Genomic DNA, 20,514 nt, shown 5'->3' on the forward strand with positions numbered 1-20,514 from the left:
AGAATCATAATTATTTGTATAATTTTATTTAGTTATATGAAATGCACGATAACTAAATAAATAACATGATTGAATAATTCATAAGTTTATATGTTTTGTCTTAGGTATAATAGGTATCGTTGTAAAGGTGGATACATTTTGCATTCACGCGTACTGCAGTAGAAATATGGCCAGAAATCTGACTGTCAGTAAACACAAAAAGCGCGTCCGGAAAGTGCAGTAGGGTCTCTTGACGAATAAATAACAGGTAGGTTATTTATTCGTTCGGGTATTTATTCGTCGACTTAGACATGTCAGAGGGATTTGAGTAGCTAAAATACAATGTCTGCCTAATATAGCTTTCCGTTGAGATAATGAACTAAACTGTGGTACTAATTGGTGTTGTAGATAAGTACTATCTATTTTAACATGCTGATAACTTAATAATGTTGTGAATAGCTATCAAAAGCGCCGAAACTTTCAGACTCGTCTTGCTTTTTACGCGAAAGGGGATAATCTGATATGATGGATAGAGTATGTAATGTATTACTATCTTATACTAACAATGTTTATCGTGTACTGGTTGGTGCACACAACAGTGCGAATACAGGTTTAAATACCTACTTATTGCTCGTTCCATTATAAGGACAAGGATACTATAACTAGTAATATACGTCGAAATAAATAATATTCTCATAACTAGTAATAGGTAACCAAAAGTGACGTTTCTTCAAACAAAAACGACTTACTTACTTTTGACACTGATATATCCGATCTATATCGTATCTTTAGCAAAATTTTGACATATCTTAAAATCCGAATCAGGCCGATTGATATAATTATTTTACGTAAGTGTTCATGCCAAATTTCATGTAATCTAAGGATGTCGTTTTAAAATGAGTGCGTAGCTTCGATTGTATGGGAGCGGGTTTTTGGCAGCGGATTCGTGGGACTCCTAATATTTTTTTTAAGGTATTAAAGTATTTATTAATAACAGAGATTAAATAACAAAATAAATCAAAATCTAACGCTAAATTAGCCTGAGGCATTGTTAAATATTAATAAATTAATGTAGGACTCGATTATCCGTATGTAATGAATATCCATAATTTTTTTAACCGTTTTCTAAACGACTGTATGTATATTTTTTCCGTATTTCAGTGATTTGCAGAGCTTTAGTGCTCATAATCAATGAGTATCAGTGCTGTAGGTACTTAAAATAATTTCATTAGAAATGTCCTGGCAAAAACGACCGATTAACAAAATAAAAGACCTATTTAAAATACATACCTAAATGTAAACGACAAATACCTGCCTAGTGTAGGCACTAGGCCTTACGAGTATCATGAAAAATACTGACATTATTGAAACTCCCATTAAGTAGAGGGCAGCACGACTTTTGTCTATTTTAATATAATTATATCATAATTTATTATATTATAATTATATAATAACTATCGAAACTTAAATAAATATAAATACAAAAATATCATAATAGGTTACAGCTTTGCCATAGCTTTTTTATGCTAGTAGGTACCCACTTATCTTATACCATATTATTTTAATAGCAAATCCTAAAAACTAAAAGTTTGAATAGATCTGTTATAAATGGCTAACTACTTCTCAGCACTTTTATCCAGGTTAAGCATACTCGTAGTTTTGTACCCGTGAGATGAAAACAGCGAAGAGTATAAGTTGTATTCTCTAGCCAGGCTTCCTATTGTTTTAACTTTCTTTTAGAAAAAGCTAATTTCGCCGTTTTTGTATTACTAATTATTTTGTTTCTATAACCTTTAAGATAAAGTGATTAAATGTGAATAGAGAGATACCTGCGAGTTGAGCCTTTATCGTTAGAAGTCTATAATATACCCCCCTACCTACCACACCACATACTTTCAAATTCTAAAGTAAGCTTAGAATTTTGATACGCAACGCAAAAAAATGTTTTGATTCAGTTTTCGCAAGCCACCTTCAAATAATTAGAATTAATTTTCATCTATGTTCGCCTTATTTCCACAAGATAACAATATAATTTGCAAAATTTTAATTACAGTTTCTAATGACCCCCAAAAATGGCAGCCAAGCATAAATTTAAATAATTTACCTTAAACGTCCGTCTTTGGGTCACCGACTTACATCTGAGTACCTATTAAATTTCAACTAAATCGGTCCAGTAGTTTTGGGGCAAATTGCATGGCTATGTCAGATGGAAAGACAGACAGACGTTCAGACAGATGCACGAGCACTCGTATTATAAGGGGTCCTATTTTTTTCTTTTAAGGTACCGGTACTCTTAAAATTCTATATGTATTGGTAATCCTGCGTTTACTGGCCGACGCCGACTCGCCGGCGAAAGTGTGTCTGTCTGTCTGTTACCTCTTCACGCTTAAGCCGCTGAACCGATTTAGATGAAATTTGGTATAGAGATAGTTTGAGTCCCGGGAAAGGACATAGGATAGTTTTTATGTCGGAAATCATCCCTGAAAAGAGTTCAAAGGGGGTGTAATTGAAAGAGTTAATTCATTGCCTAATAATTGAAGTAAGCAATGTGCAAATTGAATGATTGCTATTATACAGGCGCTATACCTACTTTAGCTCTTTAGCTGCTGTCACTAATTCCACGCTGACGAAGTCGCGGGCAAAAGCTAGTAAGTTATAGTAACAGTTTGATAGATAAACATAATTTATAATGATTTTTGTACCGTAAACCGGGGTGACTTTCAAATGCAGGGGCGACTTCGATATTTCAGTTTTTCAGCCGTTACATATTTTTATTCGGATTTTTTAGTAGTAGGTAAACAAGTATGTATAATAATCTAACTTGTTACACGAACAGTTCGAGAAAATAATGAATAATGATAATTTAGTGGCAGTTTTAAAACTATCAAAGTATCCCCAAAATTTCCTAAAGTCACCTCGTTTTACGGTATTAACTGTAAATTATACAAACTATCCGACCCCAATGTAATGAAGCGAAAATGTGTAAAACCTGACCAAAATAAATTAATATAGTGTAAGCTTAGCTTAAGTGTAGCTTCAATACCAATAATATTAAAAATGTCAACAAATAATTTTGGCCAGCTTTTAGGGTCAGATACCCCTATGTGCGGCGCTATACGCTGGCTGTCTGTTGGTCGAATGCAATGCAATATTTGTTTTGAATTTAAAAAGTTTCAATCACGCAGCACGAGTACGGGGAGTGCAGAGTGTATATCGAAATATGCCGGTCACGATTTCGGACGGATTTTGTACAAATCCGGTCAGGTTTTAAATCGAAATTCAGATGTGGAATCCTTGTTTGTCAAATTAACGGTGCGTAATTGTTTATAAATTGGAAAATAATTAAAGATGTTATGCGTTTAACGCTACGAACGCAATTAAGGATTGGCAAAATTATGTTTTTTTTGAAAACCCCGTTAATTTATAAATATTATTTATTATACACTGATGTAGTGTTTTAATGTAAATGACAGAAAGTTGCGAAGGATCGGGACAGGTGGCACGCTCTCTTTTAAGAGCCAAAATAGTTAGTTAGTTTAAGGGAATTTTGAAAACTCTAATGAATTGGAAGTTGAGTTAAAAAGCAGGAAATTTAATAAGTAAATGGTAACCTCGCTCTATTTTCTTAAGAACCCGTATTCTCATGGACCAATTAAATTAATCAACGATTGGTACCATACGAAATTTTATGAAATGAAGTTTTTTTATTTAAAAATAAAACATACTGACATACGGATTATCAAATTAATTATTGTTTAACAGGCAAACTTAATAATATAATAACAAATTTAAAATATTTGCCTTTGCAAGTTATTTTCGAATCGATGATGGTCATTTAAATTATAAATCATTAAATTACAAACGTGTGTTCGATAAAGTTGTCGTTCTTTTGTCATATTTTCACGAATTTTAATATGCTATTAATAAAATGACAATGACGAGGCACGTGAGCTGGCAAATTGCTTCTCACCTCACCTGCGTCAAAGAAGCCATTCAGAGTAATTGACTTATTGCGCCGATTCTTTTATTAGATAAATACGTTCCTAGTTTGTTAAATTTCAACGCATTTTCCAAATACGTACTGATACGTTATATTTGTGTAATAGGCGTGTAACTTTAATTGTATTATAAAAATATAGAATGAAATGGAAACAACTGTCAGGTAAACACAGAAAATAGATATTTAATTTTATAGTCTTGCAATTTACCGATATGTTTAATTTGCGAACGTTTTCAATCGCTTTTTAACTAGGCAACATATTAGAACAATAGGTATGATAAAGTTAAATGGAAAATATGGGAATAAATGCAAAATTTTAAAATAACAAGAAACTTGACCATGAAACACACAACACGTTAAACAATGCAGTCCTTGCATTAGATGGTTATTATTCCGTGTAGTGTTATTTAACACTACAAAGATTTGATATCTTTATGGTATTTAAAGCATTATATTACAAAAGTCATCGACTAGGTATTATGTTTACCTGATAGAATAGAAGTATTTTTTTTCTATTGGCAAAATCTTTATCATATATAGTTTTAGAGACCAGTTACAAATACATTTTCCTAGTTTAATTTCTATTGTATTTTGTTGTAGGTACACATTATCTAACAGTAACGTGTCGAAACTAGGATTAGTAGGAAGTCCCAAGTTTGATTATCCGTTTTAGAAACAACTAAATCCAATATCCGCTTGCGAGTAGGTAGCTAAACTAAAACCACCTGTTGTTTAAGTAAAAGCATCTATTTATGTGTGGGATTACAATGCAAATCCTGCGAGTAAATGTTCAGTCAATAATATTTTCGGTTTTAGCGACCTATTGAAGCTATCGTTGAAAAAGAAGTTTCATTTCGTTATCTCGGTACATGATGTTATCTAAATCCATAAAACATTCGGTTACTCCGGCCGCCGGCGACCAAATTTTATTTTCGTTCATTTGCGCGGAACGAACTAATTCTAAACCAAATTGTTTCATTTGTGTACGAGTTTTGATAAATGGGTCATTCTACTTTTAATACCTATTCATCTATTGCCAGAATTTGAAATTGCCTATCATAGATATTGAATTCGTGAATAAAATGTGTATTCCCAAATTGTACCTGAACCAAATTATAGCGTTTTATTGACCAAAATTCATATATTAATGTTGATTAATGCAAAAACATGGTAACGCACTGGTAAATGCCTTATTTTCATACAAATCGGGAGATAGTCAAGGACCACTGATTTACTGTGATTAAGAATACCTATATTTACAGTTATTTATGGAACAAAGCTATTGGAATAGCGGAAGCACGGAAAGCTAGCGTGATTATAATTATTCCTATTAAAAAAATAACAACGGGTTGCACTCAGGGAGTGCCGGCAGAAATGAAAACTCAATGACTAGTGCAAAATGCACTATGTATAATTGAGGTTAACGCCATCTAGCGTTATTTCGTCGCATTACTTGAAACCCCTAACCCTAAGCACATCACTGTTAGTACTCGAGTTATATTAATACCAGTTAGAGCGAAACTCACTCGATGGCATTTAAATCAATAAAGAAAAACTCAATGACATCCCATCAAAAACATTACATGTAAAAAGGTGCAAGTCTCGCAACGCTTTTACTACAAAAAAGTTTTGAGATGTAATGTGAAACCAAGTCGGTTATTTTAATCAGTGCCAGGGGGTGTTAAAACCGTATCAATAAGATATCTTTAATTTGTAATACGTATAATGACTTGGCCATCGCACGGCTGCATAATGTCAAAAGGATCATCGTCACCTATTAAAAATAATTCTAATTGAACATAACGCTAGCGCTAATTGCAGTTTGAGCATTACACATATTTACGAGTACGGTACGAGTAAAGCATTATGTGCGATTGCCAAGTCATTATATGTATTACAAATTAAAGATATCTTATTGATACGGTTTTAACACCCCCTGGCACTGATTAAAATAACCGACTTGGTTTCACATTACATCTCAAAACTTTTTTGTAGTAAAAGCGTTGCGAGACTTGCACCTTTTTACATGTAATGTTTTTGATGGGATCTCATCTCTTTTTGTAGGCAGTCCTTCTTTTCGGGTACTCATACCCATACTATGTATACACATATCATAACTAAACATATCTTCATTCATACTCACATCGTACATCGTAGTGTACATTTACTTTACCTATTTGTAGGAACTGCAACAGTAACTTTGTAATATCATATATTTATATGGGATTACAAACTTACTTATGCAGTTCTTAGATCTTTAAAACGTGACTGATATTGCAATATTTTTAGGTTTTCCCTTTATGTGGCTATTAAACCCTAACTCTGTACCAAATTTCAGCTCTCTGAGTTTATGGGAAATACTAGTTCTATTCTGATGATCATGAGTGAGTGAGTGAGTGTCATAAATGCGAAACTTTGCTTTCGCTTAACTTCGGAACTAAGTTTTAAGTATGTGATTATAGCTTACTGAATGACGAAAATTTCTGCGTTCTGGTCTTATCCAGAGGTTCTCAAATAGGAGCCTGAAAATGCGGCGAAATGGTTCCAGTAAAGGATGGTACGGCAGTGTTTGCTTCGCGCTCGACTTGGCGGGGGCACTGCCGTGCCCCCAGATTACATGTAACAGTTTTTCGATCAGGTCACTTGTCCGTCTTACGGTCACGTGATCGTCTTACGGTCACGTGATCTGTTCATCTGTCGCGAGTTTAACATTTTTTCCCCACCTCAAAAAGTGCACAGCGCCGGCGCCGCTAAAGAAGTTTTCACTTCAAAAACACACTAATTTAAAAAGTTTTATCTAAGTAAACGCCTTTTCATCGCAACGCTAGCGGATCGAACTTTAAACAACTTTACGTCGCTCCAATTATTTGGCAGAAGTACAAATGCGGTGATTGTTGAGACTAACACCTTTAACGACGCCACTCGTGCATCAGACGCAACCGCATTTGCCACACTTCAGTTGAGAACTGATTCCCCTTTGTTTCGAGCTTGTTCCTTAGAAATACTCTACTACGCTTGTTTATTCTAGGTTTGTGTACCTGTTTGCAACTATACATAGGTACATAAAGACCGAAATAGCACAAATATTTACTCACACATTTCATACTTGGACTAGATCACTTGCACCGGTATCAAACATAAAACTATTGCATAATTTCTTCAAGTCTCACGAGATTAACTTCTGCATAAAATATGAATAAACTCAATTATTTGAAAATATCAAAATCATAAACCTTCACTGATCACGTCACTACACGGTGCATTAAAAAAGCTTCCACCTACAAATATTTTCAAAAACTATACATTGGACAGAACTAAATACATCGATCGTTTATCGCTTGACAATGGCCGGTGCCACAAATTTATTTATCATGAATGCCCGTAAGTGCTCCGACACCGCGCGATAGTACGGTACGGGTCGACATATTGCATTGTCGTTAACGTCGCGCGACAAAACAAAAGTGCTATGGCGCGATGTGGGTAAAATTGCATTTTTGAAACATCACATAGCACTAGACTTATATTGACCGGGATATGAACCGTGATTATCTTTAGTATTGTTTTCGAGCTCTCGATATTTCGCCTTATAGACCGGGATATATAAGTCTAGTGAATCTAACCGTGAATCATTCAAAACTGTTATCACATAGCAAGTTTGTTATCAACGGTTTAAAAAAATTAGGAGTTTTTGCTCAGTTTTTTTTACATGGGATTCACTACAAGTTAAATCCCTTTAATGGATTTAGGTGAATCTATTTCGAGTTCTTCCCTGCTGCCTCTCGAGACTTAACATTTTTATAAGAGTTTATTTTTTGGCTATAAATTATGGCTGCTCATCGGAAAAACGTCAAATTTTATAAGGAGTTTTAAATAACCGTTATAAATGTACCTTCTACCTATAAAAAAATTTGCATTAGGTCCGTTGGTTTTAAATACATTAAGGTGGCATGTGTTAAAAGTGTTAAATTGTTAATTTGGTTGTTACTATCTGAATAATTGCCAGTATGTACTCGTAGGTAACAATATAAAGTCGCCGTACTCGTATGTATATATTTTTAATATAAATACTTACACAATTCTCAAATCTATCTGAACACTACCACTTTATAGCTTTGACAGTAGAGTCGTGTTTTGGATATTATTTCTCAATACTTATAATACAGAATGTAATAAAAAAAAATTAGTAGGGATTCATTTTTAAGGGTATAGTGGGTATGGTGGAGAAGAATTTCTGACCTTTGTGTGGAGGGTTGGCCGACGCGACCTACACCCATAGCAAAAAAAAATTTTTTTTCGCGTAATATTTTTTTTATACGTTTCCTAATCTACTGATTATAAATTAATTTAAAAAAATACATATTTATTTTCAGACAATTACAGTCCATAGTTGTTAGTGTGAACTTACAGGTTATGTTACGTTATAGTACACTAAAATTACATAACTTACTAATTACTAACTATGACTAATTGTGCCCTATAACCTATGCTGAATATGCCCTTAAACGGATCCCCACTATTTTTGTTACGTCCTGTATATCTGGTAATTTCTAAAAAATTAACCCCGGTTGTATAATTAAAACGATCGATCGTTGATATTATGTGTGTAATAGGATTATTATGTAAACATTAAAAGATAAGTACCTAAAACTGTTTTGACTGTATTTCGTTACTGAATTTTAGGTAGAAGTAGGTAGCTAGTATTTGGTTATTTTAGTCAGGAATACGTAAGTAATAATTAAACAAAAAATGCTGTAAACTCTTGACTTTGACCTAAAAGCTATACCTAGCCTTGGAACTTCAGGCTGTGGTCACGCCCGCCGGCGCGCTGGTTATTTAGGTTCTACATATCTTGGCCAAAAAAAAATTATTTTTCTTTTTCTTGTTATGGACTTGAGGGCGGTGTTGCCCGTAGCCAACGTCAAGTAAATTGTTATTTGTTCTTCACTTTTATGGCTTTCAATTTTATGGCATTCAGTCCAGTAGGACTATTTCGCCAGTATCAAGTTGGTATCAAGGTGGACAGTCAGTGTACACTGTACAGTAACTTTATTAGCTCTTGTAAAGCGATAGCCGGTCTTTACAAGTAGCATTTGGACTACCGGCCGTTGACTCCAAATTGGGGGTTAAACGCGTTTCAAGATTAATTCTCCATTCACTGCACACTGCCACATTAGTTCACTGTATAATAAGCTATCGATATTACACTTTAAACAATATTAATGAGCTAAAAACAAAGGAATTAATCACGAGGCGTGACTATTAAGATGGCGCTCGAACCGGAAGTCCGAAAAAAATGTTTCCAATGGCTATGTAGCCAGGGCTTGGGAACCGCTTTTGTTTTGTGTATCGTAGGTACTGTGCTGTGCGACATCAGAGGAACTTCGTTCCGCGGGCGCTCTAACCATAAAATAATGACGAGATGTCGACGTTTAGGTAATTGAGAAATTACAGTATGGCGTTCTTCAAAGTGGAGTGTTCAGGTTTTCAAAAACTTGACGACGCACGTGTACCTTATATCAATGAGGTTGTAGACGTAGGCTACGGTATCCTCTTACCATATGATGGGCTGTATGTTTGTTTGCCACCGGCGTCGTATTAAAAAAACTCTTTCTTATGAGTAGTTGTTAGAAAGAGACTACTGTCTGTATCTTGGTTTCAGTTTGTAAATCGCCACGCTCCCAGTCAAGGCACAACCTAGAATTAAAAAATAATTAAACAAGAGACAACAGTGTACCTGAGTGGTGTGCGAGGGGGACACACTTATGACTTTGCGTGTGGGAAAAAGAGAGAGGGGGGCTTGCTAATGAGCCGTCAGCCCTCGTCAGGGGTAAAACAGCGTCATAGGCGCATGGAAGAAGTTTTTTCTATTTCTGTTGACATGTGACGGTTAATATGAACCATTATAAAAGTACACGTATAATTTTTCAGTTGTTTTTATATCTTGGAAACTTTGCGTCGTAGCGACATTACTACAAGACAAAACGAAAGCTGATTAAATATATTACAATTATTACATTTTCGATATCTTGAATAGTTTTCGACATATCCTCTATTGTAAGTTTATTTGGGCTTTCAATTTTATTTTGATTTCTACGTCAGTGAAGCTACTAGGCCATGTTTGGTATCGTTTTCATATAAATCTAGAGTGCCAAATTCATATATGGTATCATATTGACACCATTCCGAAGTAAAACAAAAACCTCTTTTTTCAAACTCCTCTTCCCGCTTAAAATTAAATACTGGGCTACGTTATACAAAACTGGACACCTGCCTAGTAAAACGGTGAAATACACGTTTACTATTATAAATAACCTTACTGATTAAACATAAATATGTCCTGGTTTTAATTGTACCGTTGAGCTAACGTCAATCGCCATACATTGGCTAAACAGATTGGATGGCGTTAGGCGTCAGCGTCGAGCATACAGTCGCCATCAGATATATCGGAGCGGCCAAGGTGTTCACAATATCTGAACACGCACTCTAACACCCCGCCAATAGTGGCGTGTTTAGATATTTTTGAGAGCTAAGGCTAAGGCCGCTATATCTGATGGCGACTGTATATGGTTAAGAGCGTGCTTGCATTTGATTGTTCTATGCTTTTCTATGAATTTTGAATGTTTATTATAGAGCAGTGGTTCCTAACTGTGGTAATTACCCCTAAAAGTGGTAATTACCCCCGTGGGGGTAAAACTGGTATTTTACGGGGGTAATAAGCTAACCTAATAAAACAATACAACAAACCGAGTTAGTCATAGGGGTGACCAGACTGAAAAGGTTAGGTTATAGAGTAAATTACTCAACGATTCAAGGTCGTGAATCGTGATTGTACACCTGTCTGCTAAAGACGTTCACTTTAACAAACGATTACTTCGTATAACAACTTTATTAGCACCCGATTACTAATTAATTAACCTTCCTAAACTCGATGATTCCTTACAAGATAATTATAACTTTAAACGTTTACCTAAATCTTTTAATTGTAATTAGTATTCAGTCGGTTTGAGAATCTATTTTAATTATTATATAAATAATTAATGTACCTAAAGGACAATTTGTCTATTATAGCACTGGCGGTAGGTACACAGAGAAATTCAGTAAAATGCTGCAAATTATGTTAAAGTTATAAAAATCGGTACGATTGATCTTTAGAACATTTGAAACAATTTGACCCGAAGCACCAACAAATTAAAAAAAACGAGAGGTGAAAAATGAAAAGTTAAATAAAAAATACTAAATATAAATATTTTCAAGATTGCTTTATTAGGATTACATATGAGGATATTAGGTATAATTTGAGGTATATTTTACAAAAAAATATTGAACGGTATTGTATCTGGAGAAACCTAAACTTGGTGTGTTTTGAAAATTATTTTTATTATAATTAAAAAAAAATGACTAAAACGTAGTGATGTGATATATTTTTGGAATCCGCTCAGAAAGCCCTTTCGTTTACCACACACGATAGGTTTCTAAACAATTTTTTTTAAATTCCATACTAAAAAAGACGACGTCATAACTTCTCTCGTTTTTTTTTTATTTGTTGGTGCTGCGGGTCAAATGTCCTAAAGATCAATAGTACCGATTTTCAGACCTTTAACACCATTTGCAGCGTTTTTTGGAGAACCGCTATCGCTATTAAGTGTTTTCAATAAATATGTCCTAAAATAATTAATAAATAAATATCCCTTTTACTTATTCACAAAGCAAGGCTAATCTTCATAAGCGTGCAATACGTTTTTGCCAATAACAATAACCATACAAACTACCGATGCCGACCGTCAGTTAAACGTTAAAATAAAAACAAATGGTTACTTTGAAGCCACATTTGAATAAGTTGGTAGTCTGTTTTGTGAGATAAGAGACATGAGCATTTCTGACAGCTTTTTCCAGAAACTGAACTGTTTTATTTCTTGTCTCTTTTTAAACTCTCACAATTATTACACATAATTAAGTATAACACGGAACTTAATCGCGTATAATTAAGTTTTAAAAACGACTCGAGGATGGCGCGGCGATGTCCCCGTGGTCTCGAAGTAGAGGTCCTCGAAACGTCGGAGGTAACATTTTAAAAATTAGATAATTATTCGCGATTAAGTCCCGTGTTATATTTAATAAAATAAATAGGTACCTATTATAAACAGGGATATTGTGTCATGTAGGTAAGTATAGTTGTATTATATTAGGTACATCTGATTTACCTATTTATGTAACCAAGAGCTATAAAACATTATATTAACTTATTTAGGTAACAATACAAAGCCAATTACAGGAACTCGCAGATAGAAATGGATAATGTAACAAAATTTGCTAAGGTAGATTAGGTACTTTATAATGTTTAAGGATGACTAAAATTTATATGTACATGGCGATCGTGCTGCCAAACCTTTTATAGGTACTATTCCGAAGCATGGTGCGTGTACTGACATCACATTCGTACATTTCGTACCGTACCGTAAATTAGAATTTGTTTTATATAAAATGTACACCAAACTAAAAGCTCTTTTTATATATACCTATAAATTCTTGGAATACCTAATAAAGTAGCAATATTAATTAATTAAACAGTTAACCCTTATTAGCCTGTGACATTCAGATAACGAATTTAACCACGGACCCCAATAAACGGCATAGGGTCTGCGATAAACTATATTAATGCCTACTGACCAAAGTTTACGACTAAATTCTACGTTCATATTTTTAGACTACATACATAAATATTATAGAATAGAAGGAAAAATAAAGGGAAAGAGAAGAAGAGGAAGACCGAGGAAAAAATATTTCAACCAAATAAAAGAAAAGGTTCAGGTCGTGTCATACCAGAAGGTTAAGGAGTTGGCAGAGGACCAGATGCGTTGGAGATTGCTCCACCAACAAGAGCACAGCTCTTAAATAATAAGAAGAAGAGAAGATATAAATATAATTACTTACTTGCGATTTGATACATAGGTCGAAGCTTTTATATTTTAAATATTTAAGTAAGGACATAACAATACTAAAATACAAAATAAAGACAGCATTGTCTTCTTTACATCTACCTACTTTAGTTAGAGTCATCTTTTACACTAAAATGATGGTAAAGGAACATACAGTTCGTTTAACAGAAAGCAGGCAAATTAGACTAATCGTCACTTATAGTAACGGCACCAGTCATGGGACATTTAAGAGGAAATTTTGAGTATTTGTGATATTTCCCTGATACATGTAAAAGTTCTACCGCTTAGCTTGTTAAAAGATGAATATCCTATCCTTCTTTCATATTTCAGGCGTGTTGTATCAAAGATACTGCAGTTAGTTTCCACATAATTAATAAATTAAAAGTATGGTTTTTTTCTCCAGTCATGGACACCAAAGCTCCAGTAATGGAACCCCGGTAATGGACGTGGATCCAGTAATGGGCCCCCTATAATGGGCATACCCTATCAGTATAAGATATTGGAATAGGGAATAAGTTTTTGGCAAAAAACTAGTTATTAGTCATTTTTGTCACCCGATTGCATTGTCATCCGATTTGCATACGTATCCAAAATTTCAACTCAATCGGAAATCCGAAAGTGGCTCAAATGCCATTTCCAAGATTTGAACCACACTAACTAATACAGGATGGATTTTCTTTTTGGGTCAGTGAGGGCAGCTACCAGATCCCGTGCTGCTACGAGAAAACGGTCTTAGAAGACCTTCCCTCGATTTCAAATTAATGAAGATTGGCTTTTACAGATTTTGGAAAAAACATACAGGGTGCGAGGAAAAGGTAATTTTTGACAAACTTTTTTTTTTATGCCAATCGATCCCATTCCTATTGAGGATCAAAAGCTTGTATGGAACAAAAAAAAATCCGGCTAGAAAAGCCACAAATCGAGGAAAACATTTCCCATACAATTTGTATGAAAATGAAAACTTATATTTTTCACATGCTATTTTTGTATGCCAATCGATTCCATTCCTATCCGGTATGAATAGTTTTTTTGGGGTCAATGGAAAAAGTTTTTATTAATTTGTGGCTTTTTAGTACATTATCGTAAGTTGACCCCAAAGAAACTATTGATACTAGATAAGAATGGAATCAATTGTCATAGAAAAATAGCACGTGAAAAATAAAAGTTTTGATTTTCATACAAATTGTATGGGAAAAGTTTTCCTCGATTTGTGGCTTTTCTAGCCGGAATTTTTTTAGCTCCATACAAGCTTTTGATCCTCAATAGGAATGGGATCGATTGGCATCAAAAAAAAGATTGTCAAAAATTACCTTTTTCTCGCAACCTGTATGTTTTTTCCAAAATCTGTAAAAGCCAATCTTCATTAATTTGAAATCGAGGGAAGGTTTTCTAAGACCGTTTTCTCGTCGCAGCACGGGATCTGGTAGCTACCCTCACTGACCCAAAAAGAAAATCCACCCTGTATACAAACTAACAGGGCAAGTTAAATAAAATTTTGTAAAAACGATATTAATTTATCCGAAGTCCGAGAAGACCTCCTGACATAGTTCGTACGAGTAACTACATTATACTTCTGTATTGTTTAAACATGAAATTACGCCATGGCAAGCATCATTATGTAAATTATCCCATCATAGGAGGTATGCAGTTTTACAGCTCCTATAATGGGATTGGGCAAAAAACTACTATTTTTTATACATCTCTAGAGTCACAACATAATGTGTTGTATACCTTATCTCATGGTAAATGCAATTAACAAAACACATTCTAGTTTACACTAAGTAATAATTAATTACAATTTAATATATGAACTCACCTCTCTTAGCGAAGTTGTTAAGAATTCTTACTGGTTATTTTTTCCAGTGACACGACAACTTTTGGGTTGGCGCCAATTTCTTAAAAATTAACCGAAATTAATAAAAAGTCAAACTTAAACAGCTCTATGACTCTTATTTATGGTAAAATATTGCCAGTGTTTATAAACTACTTTTACATACTTATTTTAGAGGATTTGTGGTTTTATGTCCCATTACCGGTTCCACGTCCATTATAGGGTCCATTACTATATATCTCCGGGCCGAAGTCGAGATGACAATTGTTTATAGAAATCGCCAAGCGATCAAGACTTTTATTTGAACACGAAGTCACGGGTCTCCCCCTTTACTAGCGAGATTAATATAAGAAATTGTGAATCTAGGGGAGACTCTAGGGAACGGAGAATCTAGGGGAATTAGGCCATTCAAATTAAAACCATTAGCGTTTTGAAGAATAAATTCCCTGCAAGCTGGAAATCGTTTAATACCTTCATTTGGTCCTAAATGCGCGTAATACGAGTTTGCTCAATCCCAGGAGGTGTGCCTACATTTTTACAGTAATTTTGCTACTTTTCACATATTTAGGACCTAATAAAGGTATTTTATCTATCATAATCCCACGCAGACGAAGTCGTGAGCAGAAGCTAGTTGGTCCATAATTATGTTACACGCATAAAATTGAAATACATAACATCATTTAATTATTATTAGTATGCGCAGACTGACTTGGGTAAAAGTATTTAAGTAGACGTAGTCCTAGCCTACGGGTATTCGTTAGAGTGTGTTCGGTCGTGCGTCAGCCCCCGGGGCCAGTGTACAATTCGCCACCTTTGCTTGTTTAGTTAGACAAGCGACATTTATTCGCGACCACGCACCGCGGTTCAAGAAGCTATTTTACTTGTGATACTTAGACAAAATTTGTTTCGTTGAAATTTGATAAACTTCTACTTATCTACCTGGTGTCGTTTTGATGTTTAACCCCCGACGCAAAAAGAGGGGTGTTATACGTTTGACGCCAATGTCTGTCTGTGTGGAAGAACCGATGTCGATGCGGTTTTTTACGTGAAAGCGAGTTTCCTTGTGGTGGTTATTATGCTATGATTGATATTGATATTGATATTGATATTTATTGAAATCAAATTTTACAGCATTACAGCTAACACCAATGCACTGTAAAATTAAGTAGTAAAATTAAGTAAATAAAAATAAAGCGATTAATAAGCTAGCGATTGATAAAAATCGATCAAGCAGTTTGAAGAGTATCAACTCTTACCCAAAATGATCCAAGGCATTTTTTTGCATAATTACTCAGGGGTTTTTTAAACTTTTAATTGTTTATTAAAAACCGAGTCATTAGGTAAACATGGACTTATAGAAAGAATATCGCAATAGCAAAAGTTTTATCCAGGCCGGCGGGAAAATATTTTTATGTAGACTTGAATGATATGATAACGCGACCGTTTCTTTCAATCGAGCCATATTAAAATAAAGTAGGTACCTACCTATGTATACCTATATGAATCCTATTTCCAACTATTACACCAATTAAAACAAAACTATTTGATTCACTGTTTGTACTTCGTATTTATTTACTTTATTACATTACAAGTAGTCAAGGGTTCCGTAGGTTAAATGGCAAAAACGTAGCTAAGTAACCCTTATGGATGGGCATACAAGGGCGTTTTTTTTTAAAGTTGACCCCTACTGTTTTTTTTTTCAAATTGGGATTTTTTTATGTTATTTCTACTCAGAATCACTATCTTTCTATCCTAATAGGAGAAAAAAAGTGTCCTAAGTTTTTTATTTCCATTCCGTCACCATTTTTCATAGACTTTGTATGGAAAGACCGAAAAATGTATGGAAATTTTGGGACACTTTTTTTTCTCCTATTAGGATAGAAAGAGCTCCTGATTCTGAGTAGAAATAACATAAAAAATTCCAAATTTGAAAAAAAGATGTAGGGGACAACTTAAAAAAAAACGCCCACAAAAAATTGAGCTTAATAAATATTTTCTACAAAAATTGTTTTATATATGATCGAAGGAGTTTTTTTTCCATACAACTTATATTTTTATTAAATGGATGTACCTAAGTGCCACAAAGCTTTTGCTTGAAGTGTGGCGTAATATTTTCTAACGATTATTTTGGAATAATATATGTATTATGCCTAGACCAGCTCATTTGGGATTGCCTTTTTAAGGAGCCCACTAATTACCAGTCCGCCGGACGATATCGGGCCCTTTTAGAGACACGATTGATAATGCTTGACTATTGTTGTTACAGACCACCATGAACACGGCCAGAGTGTACTGTCTGCTGATCGTCGCGTGCGTGCAGCTGGGCCAGCACGCCGCCAGCGCGCAGGACAAGCGCGCGCCCATGGGCTTCGTCGGCATGCGCGGCAAGAAGTTCGCCGACCTCGACGACCCCGACATCTTTAAACGGAAACCACAATACCACTTCATCGGCGTCAAAGGCAAAAAGGATCTATACGACTTCGATCAAGAAGTCAAGCGAGCTCCCATGGGATTCCTCGGAATGCGAGGCAAAAAAGAACGCGATTCCATTTTATTCCCACCTCACTCGTCGTCCGAACTCTACGACGATACTGGATATTTCAGAGGCAAAATAGACTACTCACCGATCTCGATACCGGAACAACACAATCAATTGCAGGATTACCAGTTAAATGAATTACTGGAGAGGTTGCGAGCGTCCGACGAAAACGAGGTTTCCATGCCCGAGTCGGCGGAGGATGACATGTCTAACGCAATAAACAAAAGAGCGGCAAAGATGAATCAATTTTACGGCGTCAGAGGCAAGAAATCCGGGCAGCCTTTTGAAGCTAACTTTCGAGGCAGATTCATTGCGGTGAGGGGCAAAAGGGACATGAAAAGCAGCGAAGCGCAGGAGATCAAGTTTTTGTTGGGCCAAAATGGGCCGTGGCCGAAAAGGAAGGCGCAGATGGGTTTCTTTGGCGTGCGAGGCAAGAAATGGACCGACGGTAAACTACCTTTGTAACTACGTACTTGGTGACACCATTATCTAGGTAAAAACAACTCGCTTCGCCATAAAATGTAAATAAATATGTATTGTATGATGTACTTACGTTATAAGTACCTATGTATGATGAAGCGAGTAATAGTGATTTGTTTTACAAGGGGGCAAAGTTGTTGTTTAACCTCTCGTACTAATATTGATACACGAGCAAGAGAAATAGAGTCGGACCAATAAAAGTCTGCAGCGGATTTGATAGCCCACGCAGTGCAAGTGTTATATATACGTCATAATTTCATAGAAGTTTGACGTTTAAAATAACACTTGCACTGCATGGGCTATCAAATCCGCTGCAGACTTTTCTTGGTCTGACTCTATGTATTTCAAAGTAGCGAGTGGTTAGAAAAATGGAATGTTGAGCATTTCGAGGGGTTAAACTAATTTTGCCACCGAGTGAAACATAAAATTTTCGCCACACCAGCACAAGGAAAATACTAACTGTAAAATATGAAACAAAATTAAAACAAATCGATTCAAAATGAATGTTATTAAATATTTATAATTCTACATCATCATGTAAAAGTCAATTCTACCAGCGAACATAAGAAAACAACTCAACATTTGCTTAGGTACTTTGCCTCACATGTAAATAAAATGCAACTATCTTCTTATCAGTTTTTGAATAATCAAGAGAGCCTCTACCAGTTGGTCTGGTGAAAAACAATTGGCATTAATTAAATTCGATGAAAATGAAGATTCATCTCAATTCATTCGGTTTTATTTTCATTACGTATTAGGTACTGAGTTCCGTTATGCAGTTAAAAGGTCAAATTGCATTCTAATTATTTAAAATTAAAAGTGACATTCGGGTGTCAACTGTATTACTGTTGCCGCGTCGTTACTGCCGCCGCTTAATTTAGCTGCATTAAATGCAGTTGCAATTGATATCCGAACGTCATCTTTATGATTGCCGTGATACCAATATTTAATATGACTTAAGCTCCATTTTCAAAGACTGAAAAGATGAAATAAAACATCGCACCTATATCAATTTACTCTACCAGCAGTGTATGATGGACTACCGTAAACTGGGGTGACTTTGATTCGTGGGGTAATATTGATCATCGATTTTTAAACTAAGTATAAGGAATACGTTTCGGAACGATTTCATCATCTATTTTTGTAAAGCATGCCAACCACATCATAAAATGTTTAAGTTTGCGTTTAAAAATCCACTCCCTGTTCCTCAAAAATTGATGTTACCCCGCGAATCTAAGTAACCCCATTCTACGGTACTTAATAAGTGTGATCTGGGGGCACGGCAGTGCACCCGCAAAGTGAAGCGCAAGGGGACTACCTACCTACTAGACCTTTTCTCGATAAAGTGATTTACTATATGTTTTTACAATTTTTTAACGCGTCCTTTGCTTTGTTTCAGAGTTCAGTTCCGAAGATGAGCAAGTAAACTAAGTGTCATCAGTGCAGCGATCAGTTCTTGCTCCAAAAGACTTCTTCTATCCACATATCTTATTAATTGTACTGCTCTGCGCCTTTCGGCTTTCGAAGTAGTCAAGATTATACCTAAGCAGTGTTAAGCTTAAACAAATAGCTTTAGATTAATGAACATCTTGTTTTCATAACGTTACCAGGAAATTAAATATAAATGTTGTACGTAGATAGATTTATAGTTTTTGTTTTAATTTAAGTGGGAAGTAGTGACGCCCTCAGAATGTATTGTTTGTTATCTTTGAATAAAATTACTTATCTCTTCGTACTTAATATTATTTTAATAATTGTTAAGATGCCTGTTTCTCGATTCGACTTTAAGAAATGTTATCTAACGAAGTTTTATAATTATTTTAATTAATGATATACTGTAATGTATTGTACATTTTGTTAAGGCTGGCAAAATGTTACAGACAGAACACTGTAAGTATTATAATTAAATAAATGCAGTTGCCTATTGTCCGTTATTTATTAAACCTTTATTATTTAAAACTAAATTACGGGTTGAGGTAAGGCCCATTAGCACAACATTAGTCGATGTTAAGAATTCGTTATTAACCAACTTCACAATTTTGATCCATCAGAATCTTTGTTTAGGATACATAGGTAGAGTTTTTTCAAAACTTAGTCCCTAGTATTTCATACATTTTGGTAGATCAGATGTTGTTTTATATGAAAGAGTCTTTTTTTGCGCATTAGGGTTGGCCTCGTGGTAAAAGTTGCTTAGTGTGATTTATTCACCTCCTAACATCTTATCAGTCAAAATCTATGAAATAGCCTTTTTTTGAGATTTCGGGGTTCATTCCATTGTTTTTAAGGGTTCCGTATCTGAGAAGGAAAAATAATAAACCCATTTTGCTTCGAAACTTCTGGACCGATTGAGTTGAAATTTGGTAGGTACACATTGTAACGGATTTAAATTAAAAAATAAAATAAATTAATTTTGCAAATTATATCGAGTGAGTCTCAAATGACATGGTTCGTTGTGAGAATACCAAATATAATTATTAATATTTTAAAGATTTTAAAGATTATTGTAGTGCAAAAACCTTTGAACAAAAAATTACTGAGTAAAATATTTAATCGAACGAGCAAGCAAAGCGAAACGAAGTTCTTCCATTCAACTTTGGAACACGCTGCTGGCTAGGGGCACTTCCCGGAATTTCGATGTTTTTAAGCTGAACTATCAGAGGATAGTTTGATGGACAATAATAACTTAGGTATTTTTTTTTTACATAAATGAAATGGGGTAATCGTTTACTTGAGGGCATTATATTTTAGT

General features: G+C 34.8%; 1 protein-coding gene across 1 annotated transcript in view; it reads left to right on the plus strand.

The window, feature by feature from the left end:
- LOC134648513 (tachykinins) overlaps positions 1-19,416 on the plus strand; it is a 75,917-nt gene extending 56,501 nt beyond the window's left edge. The window contains exons 2-3 of the mRNA XM_063503038.1: positions 17,013-17,733; positions 19,165-19,416. Of these exons, the coding sequence (XP_063359108.1) occupies positions 17,019-17,733; positions 19,165-19,196 (747 nt within the window). The 5' untranslated portion in view covers positions 17,013-17,018 and the 3' untranslated portion in view covers positions 19,197-19,416. The remainder of the gene's footprint in view (positions 1-17,012; positions 17,734-19,164) is intronic.
- The last annotated feature ends 1,098 nt before the right edge of the window (positions 19,417-20,514 follow it).

The sequence above is a fragment of the Cydia amplana genome, chromosome 1, assembly GCF_948474715.1.
Source record: "Cydia amplana chromosome 1, ilCydAmpl1.1, whole genome shotgun sequence".
In the NCBI taxonomy this organism is placed as follows: Eukaryota; Metazoa; Arthropoda; class Insecta; order Lepidoptera; family Tortricidae; genus Cydia; species Cydia amplana.